Source organism: Wasmannia auropunctata, unplaced genomic scaffold (assembly GCF_000956235.1).
Source record: "Wasmannia auropunctata unplaced genomic scaffold, wasmannia.A_1.0 LD336092.1, whole genome shotgun sequence".
Lineage (NCBI taxonomy): Eukaryota > Metazoa > Arthropoda > Insecta > Hymenoptera > Formicidae > Wasmannia > Wasmannia auropunctata.
In genome coordinates, this window is record NW_012026798.1 from 2,904,423 (window position 1) to 2,915,025 (window position 10,603).

A 10,603-nucleotide genomic window follows, 5' to 3' on the forward strand; every position below is an offset into this window, starting at 1 on the left:
ACGATGTCTCTAAGAAATGCACTCGATCGAAGCAGTTGATATAAATGTTTTATAATGATGACGATTTAAACACATATTCTCTGTGTACTCAGCTACTTGTCGAAAATACTCCTGCTATTATTAGGCATCGTTCCAATTCGTTCTTGCTTTAGGTTGAGTCATAATGTCTAATTGCGAAAATCGTAATAACGCAGTGAAACATTGCCAAACGAACAACTGTGAAGTGAACAAACCGCACAAATTACCATTTATATTCGAGTTATGAAAATTGTTAAATTGTTCAGAGTTATCTCTATATATTTATATACAGCCTAGTGGCTTGAAATTTTTAAGTGCAAATTATAATAATAAAATCAGAATGGGGCCAATAACAACATTTTTAATGCAGACGATCTTGTAATTAATAATATCTTAATGCTGTATACTCCACAAATTCAGAGTAGCACGCTGTGTTTAGACGTTAAAACAAAAAAATTAATGGTTTTTATTTATCTATAAATTTTTTCCTTATATTGATAATTAAATGTCTTCCAATGTAGTTGTACTTCAAATGCATGTAACTTTATTTTACGTTGTGCTTATTTTATAAAAACAAAATCATGATATTCTACGTAATTTTTAACACGATGTTTTCTAATATCTTTTATAATTCTCATGGTTGACGGGAAAAGAAAAGTGGGGAAATTATGAATCTTTGTATGAATATTAAAAATTCTGTTCTTCCTTTTTTTTGCGAAATAAATTCGTTTTTATTATCTGTTTATTAAGTAGTACTTGTAATAATGTGATGTCGTATCCGTGGTTACATAAAAATGTTATATTTGTGGAGAGATATGAAAATGTGTTCAGCTAATTTCGGTTTCACCAACAACGAGAAATATTTTTAGCTTGTTCGTAACTTTTTCAGCATCACGTTTCATCAAGATTCGACTCGTTGCCGGTGTAACCGAGATGTACTAATAATAATACTAATAATAATAATAGCTTTAATAACGTAGCTGATTATATTATATTATACTATATACAGGATGGACCATTTTAATTTATTCAGCCGGTTTTCTTAAAATCTCAAATTTTAGACGAAAATGTTTCAGATAAAACTTTTATGGCTTTAAAAGGGAAAGAAAATGGTGACCTTAATTGACCTCGAGATGTCCTTAAGGTCAGGTCAAGATTAGAATTTTTGAAATGAAACCCTCCCATTTTTTATTACATATTCCTGTGACTGACAAGACCTTTTCAAACCACCACAATAATGTTAATTTTTATTAAGTATTTTCCAAGCTATGAGGCTTTAAAGTTACAGTACCGCCGACATTTGTATTATCCAAGGTGTTAGATTGACGATTAAACTGTCGTTTGAAACATTTTCGTTTTAAATTTAAGGATTTTGAGGAAACCGGCTGGATAAAATTAAAATGGTCCACCTTGTATATGTATATATACAGATATATATAAGCCTACAAAATGACAGGAATTTATGACAGGAATTACAAAATTTTGCAATGATATGGTATATCCATACTTAACACTAATAATTTATAAGAGTGTGTCTTTTATGAAACCTTTACTTTGTAACATTTACAAAACGCGGAGAATCAAATAAGAAATTCCATTTATTTTTGTAACTGAGTATGTTTATATGTTTGTAAAAATAATGTCTATAGCGAACTGATTTTTAGATTCAGTCTATGTTTGTTAACTTCTGTAAACCAAATAATATGAATATAAATAATTGTTATTATCTTCTTTTTTTGATGCTCCCAATCCTCCACTGTACATTTTATTTCACTTTCGAATATAATTTGCCCTTGGCCGTCCTTAATATTTAATACCTCGATCATCGGTGGTAAATTTTATTTTACCTTTAGATTACTTGAAAGAAAAAATATATAAGTTAATCGTCTGAAGTTTCGCGGATGGACAAGAAGATGTCGCTACTAATGACATTAATTAATTATATAAAAGTGGTGAGCAGAAAACATCTATGCCGCCTATATGGCGGTAGCGGCACGCGCGGCTGCTAATATAATTCGGTAATTTCTATGATACATATATATGTTACAAATATATTGTATTGCAGAGAATACAATAATGAGTTTAACTCATTTAAGTAACGTTTTCAAATTTCAAAGACATTTTAAGGAATTGATTAAAAAATCTTTATCTTTTATGAAATTCTATCAATAGGATATATCGGCCTTGAGATGTATGTCCTCGATCCCGATTTATGGCGGTTTTAAAAAGTATGTTTTAAGATGTCTTCTAAGAAATCTTAATTTGGACATCAATTTTACACGTGTATATAATTTTCGGAAATATTGAAAATCAAGAATCTTGAAAACATCGATAAAACAATGTTCGGGAGAACAAGCTAGAATCGACTTATCAATTAAGCATAAAATTTTGCGTAACAAATTATTTTATAATATTCGGAACAATCTGAGTTTGCTTATACGATTGTTTAATTTTTAAGATGTTACGCGGTTCGCCGCATAGTAATTTAAACTTATATATAAATTAGCGATTAAACAATGACTGCGTCACGAATGTCGCGATACGACCAGTGGATAACCGAATAACGATACCATAACACATTTACAACGGCACATTCACCCTAATTTAGACGTTTTGACCGATCGTGGGGGACAAGGTGGTCAGACGGGATTCCCACCGGGGCTATTCTTGACCAGACCGGGTTAATATTGACGCCACGTGATTACTTCCAGTCACGCTGGATGCCCATACAACTATAAATATAATCGCTACTCCTTTTATCACACCTTGGCAAAAGTCAAGTTTAAAGAAATGAGAAAGAAATTACTCATATTTATAACTGTATGTATATATATATTTCTTTAAACTTGGCTTTTTGTAAAAGAAACAATGCCAAAATTATCTTTAAATCATTCAGGGTGTCCAGTGATCTTAGAATATCCTTAATTAAATCCTGGAATTATTACGGAATTTAATAAGTCATGGAAAATTCCTGGAAAACCTTTAAAGTTTCGGGATTGACCTTGAATTTTTGTCATTCTTTTATTCTAAAAAAATTGGATTTTAAGAAAAGAAAGAAATAAAAAATATTTCTTGCGCGTGTGCAAGAATTGTGTTAATAACATCGGTATCGTTGTTTTTGGAAAAGTTTATGGTTGTAGCTCTTTCTTAATTAAAGATGCGATAAGGTAAGCATATTTGTAAGGTAATAGATATTGTTCTAGATTTTGCATAATCTAATGTTTGTATTTTAATTGATTCGTCATATAGAATCCTAATTTGAATACAAAACATATAATATTGCATAAATCAATAAAAATTAATTGAGTAATAAAAATTAATCAACCTGGAAAAACCAGGATTTTTACCTAGAATGTCCTGGAATTATCCTTGAATTGGTTAGCCAGGTATCGCTGGACACCATGAATTTTATGTCTATTTTTTTCTTGTACTAAGCAAAAATTTTGCAAAAAAGAAACTAATAATTGGATATGTACAGACAAATTTTATATATGATTATGTATATTTATTTATTATGTTTGTATATTTATATTATATATATGTTCTTGTATGCAAAAATTTGTACTGAAGAATTTGGACTTTTCGTAATTATTCTGTCGAATATTAATATTTTTATCATTGGAGTCTTAGATATGTCTTTGAATTTCAATTTTATATTCTCGATTAAATTAGGATATTTTATCTTTTTCGTATTTCGCATCGCGAAGACTATTATGTACGCATTTCATATATGCGGATTGCTTTACAATTACCTTGGACTTTAAATGAATCATAGAAGAATTTGGACTTTTCGTAATTATTCTGTCGAATATTAATATTTTTATTATTGGAGTCTTAGATATATTTTTGAATTTTAATTTTATATTTTCGATTAAATTTGGATATTTTATCTTTTTCGTATTTCGCATCGCGAAGACTATTATGTACGCATTTCATATATGCGGATTGCTTTATGATTCCCTTGAACTTTAAATGAATCATAGATGAATTTGAACTTTTCGTAATTATTCTGTCGAATATTAATATTTTTATCATTGGAGTCTTAGATATATCTTTGAATTTCAATTTTATATTCTCGATTAAATTAGGATATTTTATCTTTTTCGTATTTCGCGTCGCGAAGACTTATGTACGCATCTCATATATACATTATATGTATACGGATTGCTTTACGATTCTCTTGGACTTTAAACGCATCATAGAAACTATAGGACATTATATATTATATTTTGCTACTCACAACTCTTTTTTTTTTTTAATTTCAAGATACGGTGAACACGGTAATTCTCTTATTCAGCAGACAAGACGCCATTAGAGTAGCAAGGTCGTCATAACGGTATATTTTTCTGTAGAATCCATTAGCACGCCCAGAGAGAGAGAGAGATAAAAAAAATAATCGTCCGCTTTCGTCGCGCGCGCGCGTTTCGGTTTTACCCGCGCGAGTTTACATCGGTACTCGTTTTAAATTGTATCTCCCTCCCTGTACATGTACACGTTATAAGAAGTGGCGAAAATGCGAGTATCGGGATTTTTTTTTTTTCGTCAGGTATGCGGCTCATGTCACGTCACGAAGATATGATACACGCGTTTCGATAAATGTTTTCCTTTCGTCGCGAAAAAAAAAATGTCGCGAGAGAACAGCGCGAACTTTTACCGTAATCGCTCGCAATCGAATCGCCGCCTCCTTTGTCCGCCGAGTTGGAGTATATTCCGCGTGAGGTATAAAACCAGTTTTCGAGTTAGTGTGCTTTTGCTTAGACCGCGCTCTTGAACGCGCGCGCGCGCGCGCGCGTTCGCACACGTTAGGTCCTGGCGACGCGCTGCGTCATGCTTGCAGGAGATCTGTGACTCGCGAAAAGCAATGCAAGTACGATGGAAAACATTATGCTAATAATCGCGCCGTCGTAGAAGGCTGCGGAGGTAGTGAAAGGTATGCCGCGCTGTCGAGGAGGAAAAAAAAAATCGCAAAGCGAGAGAAGCGCGCGAGAATATTATCCCTCCGCGCGGTGCGGCGCGCGCGGCGTCGCGGCGCCGCGTCGCGTCCCGTCGATTCGACCGATGGAAGATCGGATGCATCGCGTTGAAATTAAACTTTTATTTCGCTTCGTATTAAAGTAAAACACACTGAGAGAAAAGATATACTAATGGTAACAAAAACAGAGAATTATTCACAAAAGTCAAGTTTTATTCTAAAATTTTGTTAAAATAGCAAAATATATAATTAAATAAGCAAAATTTGGTATAATTTTTTATTTAACAACACAATTTTATTTGGTTATTCACATTTTGTACACAGTAATATAAAATTGGGTTGCAATTACAAAATAAGTTTTCTTTTAGTAAGTTCAACAAAATAATGTAATTATTTTGGTAATTTTATTCAATAAATTCAACGAATTAATATCGACGTGTTAGTTTAGTTGGTCCCATATCAACACATAGTTTTGGTATCAGTAACAAAATTTTGGTTGTTCATACTAAACTTTTCTCTCAGTGCAGGGCTCAAGGGTACACGGAAAAAACGATTTTGTTGAAAGATCTAAAAATTTTGCTAAAAACAGATCTGAAAATAATTGTTTGTTGAATCATCAAAGTAATTTATTGGAATGTAATTAAAACTGATAAGCATTGCTATAAAACATCTTGATATTCCAGCAATCATTTTGACTTTCGTACGAAATAATTTTGATTATTGAACAAAAATTATTTTCAGATCTGAATTCAGCAAAATTGTTCTTTCCGTGATAAAGCTTGATAATCGCAAAACTGCGATATTATGAAAAATATATAAAAAAAAAGGACAAGAGGATCAATGAAGCTTGATGTCACAATTAATAGCTCGTCAGTTTTATCCACTCATTCAGTTTCTTATTCGTTCAAATGACAAGTGGAGCAACTGTTCTCTCGTGGTTGGTTTTTCATATAATAATCGCAATCGGAATATATTTTCTTGCTCGTTTTTCAGTATTAGTGTGTCCGATGAATACAAAAAGTTCGTAATTGGACTACAATTTATATTTATTCAAAATTTTCACATTAAATAAAAAAATATTCATAATAAAAAAATATTTATTTAAATATTTATTCAAACTTGTGGGCTTTTAAAAATATTTATTCGTGAATATTTTATGATTATGTATTATGATTTATTCATATTTATTCATACAAAATGTAAAGTAAAAAAGAAAGTGAAAAATAAATTTTATATATCGTTTATTAATACCCAGATTTGATAAAGAAAACCTACAAATTTTAAAAAGAATTTTAGAAAACAAATTTTTTATTTAAAAGTCTTTTATTCGCAACAATAATTCTTTTTATAACATATAATTTTTATTCTCTATATTTTTGCAAACCAAAAAGATACGTAAAATCGAACACTGCAATTTCGTACGGATTACAATAACAGTAATGTTAATTCTATATTTTAAGTGCTTTAACATCTCGTGGATGTTAAATAAAATATATTATTTAATTAATAGATTCCTCACAATCCCCAATAAAAGCATTGGCAATGGCTTTCATTTTTTTCTCGCTGTCATTGTGTTTCCTAAATTTAAATCAAGCTCGAAGGCAGAATTTTAGCGTGTAGAGTGGGGGTGAATGCGAAATCGAAAATATTCGTAATCATATTCATAAATATATTTATTCAATTTTCCATGAATATAAAAAAAATTGTATTTGTATTCGTATTCATATTCATAATTTATTTGTTTATTTAAATATTAGATGTATCTATCATCGGACACACTATTCAATATAAATTAAAAAAGAATGATATTCTGATATTGATACACCATGAAAAAAAATAAGTTGCATTGATTAATGTCTATAATATCTACAGTAGCGGCCGTAAAATGCCGAATTAAGTTCTTTGAACTTTTTAATCAAGGAATGAGTCCTCTCGCTCCATCCCACTCTGAGTTCCTTGGTCAGAAGTTCCGTGTAATAATAAGCTACGTGTGCATACAGGTAGTCTTCGAAGAACGGACGAAGAAAGACGAAGAAGAAGAAGAAGATGATGATAATGATATTGAAGAAGAAGAAGAAGAAGAAGAAGAAAAGAGGAGGAGTACCGCGGGATAAAAATAGCACGGTACCGTCGCAAAATAAAAACTAATGATGCGAACCTGCAGAATGACGATCCCAAGAGCCAGACTCGCCGAGCAAGGAGGGGAGCAGAAGGAGAAGCGCCAAGAAGCAAGCACAGAAGCGCAGAAGAAAGGTCGTTGTTTAAAAGGAAGAACAGGATTTGCCCTCGGAGGAGGAAGAAGAACAAAGTTTTCTACTCTAACTTAATGTATATACATGACAATTTGATAAAATACCGCTGAGGATGCTGAAAATTAATTGAAGCGAAAATACAATGAATTTTCGCGATGCTGTTACATTAAAGTGGAAGACATCATTTTAAATCTCTCTCTCTCGCTCGCGATGTTCGTCCAACCACCTTGTCAACTAACGTAAATTAATGTAATAATTGTATAATAAGCTTTATATACATTTATACAAAGACGACGATCACGATACGATCGTTTCAGTCTGCTCTCCATCTCATCACAATAGGGATAGGATTTTAATTGAGAAACTGTGTCGCGATATACCTTCGTGGATTACGCGGTGGTCTTGGCAATCCTCGAGGATGTACATCGGGCGAGTATTTTCGGGATCACGTTCGCGGCGTTTGACGAGATGTGTTTGCGATACCTAAGTCGTCTTTGGAAGCCGCATCTCGCACCGTCTCTCGGTAGCCCGCGATGGTGGGAGCCGCTGTACAAGCGGTGGTTGTGCATGCAGCGGTGGAAGAAAATCTCCCACCCTCTCGGTGATCGCGCGCGTTGGATTACGCTACTCGACCTGTCTCCACCACCTTATAGTCTCGCCGCGGTGTACCGAGGAGAGCACCTCCGCCGTGTGGTGGCTTAGCTAAAAGTCGGTATTGCCAACCAGTCGGTCAGCCAGCCGGTCGGCCAGCCAGCCAGCCAGCCAGCCGATCAACCTGCAGCCAACTCGAAGAAAACAATCCTTACGTGCGCAACGTGCATACCGTGGTGCACACCGGTCTTATAATGGCGCAGCGCGATGACCGTTTTGGTACGATAAAAGTTGAGGGCAACCTTCGGGTGTTCCTGCGCCGGTTCGAGGAGAGCTGAGGAAAAAAGAAGAGGGAGTGGAACGGGTTCTCCGGTGCCAGTGTGCAGTCTAGTCCAAGACACAGGATGATAGCGAACGTCCGATGAGCATCCTGCTTCCCGTTGTCCTCCTACCAGAACGAACGAGAAAGAGTGATTAAGAGAGCGAAAGAGAGAGAGAGAGAATAGTTCTCCACAGGTGACTGAGCTACCGCCACCTTCAAGCCCTCCTCCACCACCACCACCACCAACGGTGAGAAGAAGAGATGTCGAAACGAGAGGAAATGTCTGACAGGTCAGTAAATTATTATTATTATTGCTTTCGGATGAGTTGATTAGGCAAATTGTAGTGCTCGATGATTTTTGGATCATGAATTTCTAATGTCCTTTCCGATATTCATACAATTGATTTAACTTGTCTCAGAATCCTGGATAACTTCAGTTTGGTCTCTCGTTTCTTCAAGCCATTAAATGATATATGTATTGAATTTGATAAACTCTTAATTGAAGCCTCCTTTCGCCGATAGAGTCCCAATTTTCAACTCGCACGGAACCTAAAATTAATTTGAAATGTTTGCTATAGCCCAAATTTAAAAATCTAAATTTCCCTTATTTTGAGAAGCTATATATCATTTTTCTGTTCTTAGATCTTCTCATTTTTACGCAAATATTTTAAATTACATTTTACGATTAATTATGTTATTTAATTTTGAGAAACCTACTTTTCGATTCTTATATTCTTTATATATATATATTATAAAAAATATATATAATAATTATTATTCACAAATCAATACGTTTATATATATATATATATATATATAAACGTATTGATTTGTGAATAATAATTGATGATAAATAAATGCAACAACTATTAACATACAGACAGATTTCATTTAAACTCGCATTCAAGCACGTATAAGTATATTTTAAGCTGTACTTAATGCTACGTGCAGCTCTTATAAATATCGTAAAGAGATAGGCGAACACTTCTTTAAAATTCATTTACAAAATGATAAAATCTCCTGATATACTCAGATCTCTGAACTGCGGTAAGAAAAATTTGAATTTTATTCGAGAAATACAAAAAAAAAGACAGATTTGTCGGTCGATGCTATTAGAGTGGTAACCTTGTATATCGCGTGTTACACATCATGCAATCTTATATATATGCTTGATTTAGAATTAGACGGAAACATATGTCATTGCTCGTAAATGTATCTGTTACATTTTATGCATGATATCGTCAGTTTGTCGTCGGTATGTTATTGTATTTCTTTCAACTGCGTGCAACTTGCGAAATAATTGCGTACACACGGAAATACGCAATTTTTCCGACTAATATAGATAAAATTTCTTTATATTTCTTTATATTTTACACAGTATACGATGGTTTACAAGAAAATGCAAAACTCTCGCTGTTACCTGCGTGGTGTAAGATATTTTATTCAATTGAAATAAAAAAATGAGAATAGGGGGAAGAAATTAAATAAAAAAAAAGTTTTATTTTGCTTTTTATAAAGTAAAATAGGGCTTGATAATTGCGGAACTGCGATATTACGAAAAATGGAGAAAAAAATGTAGGAATGAACAAGAGGATCGATGAAATCAGCTTGACGACACAATTAACAGCTTGCTCTGACTGCTTTACTGAAGGAATATATAATCGGCACCTTTTAAAAACAACAAGTTTGCCAAAAGCGCAACATGCCTCACACAGAATGATTCCACGTGATTCATAAATTTCGTTTCAGCCGTGTGCGTAATACACACGTACATAGAATATACTTTTGATTCAGCTGTCATGTTCTCTAGCATTTAATTCTCTTTAGAAAGAAAAAAAAACCGGAAGCGATTTGAAAAAAAAAAATCTCGTTTGCCAATAACGAAGCATCGCGGAAGAAAACTGCACGGGATGTATAATTAATTCCTTTAATAAGAAGGGATGGCCACCAGCATTAACGCGTCTCTCCACGCGTGTGCGTATGCGTGCGCGCGTGTATCAACACACATCCCAACCGTTACCTTCGTACCTCAGAACGTGTTTCTCCTTTCGGATTCTGTTTACGGATATTAATTCATCGTAATGCTTCAAGGCGCTTGAACGTTAACGAGCGTGCCGTTTGTTACTGCCGAGATATGAGCTGCCCACGTTATATCTCACGCATGCTGCGCGCGGAGTGCGCGGCGATCGACAGAGAGCGCCTTAAATTAATATAGCTATATACACAGGCGATACGCAACGCGGCGAGTCCGACGTTTGCGCGCGGGGCCCGTAAAATCCGACATAATCAAATAAATATCCAGGGCAAAATACCATCATTAAAGTATTTAAAATACAAAATATGCAAAATACTGGCAATCTTAGTATTTGAATTACAAAATACAAAATACTTTCAATCCTTTGATTTGAAATACAATTTTTAATTTAACTTTTCACTTACAATAATGTA

General features: G+C 33.8%; 1 protein-coding gene across 1 annotated transcript in view; it reads left to right on the forward strand.

Moving 5' to 3' along the window:
* The first annotated feature begins 8,387 nt into the window (after window positions 1-8,387).
* LOC105463018 (monocarboxylate transporter 1-like) overlaps window positions 8,388-10,603 on the forward strand; it is a 19,429-nt gene continuing 17,213 nt past the window's right edge. Inside the window, exon 1 of the mRNA XM_011710012.1 lies at window positions 8,388-8,445. Within this exon, the coding sequence (XP_011708314.1) occupies window positions 8,417-8,445 (29 nt within the window). The 5' untranslated portion in view covers window positions 8,388-8,416. The remainder of the gene's footprint in view (window positions 8,446-10,603) is intronic.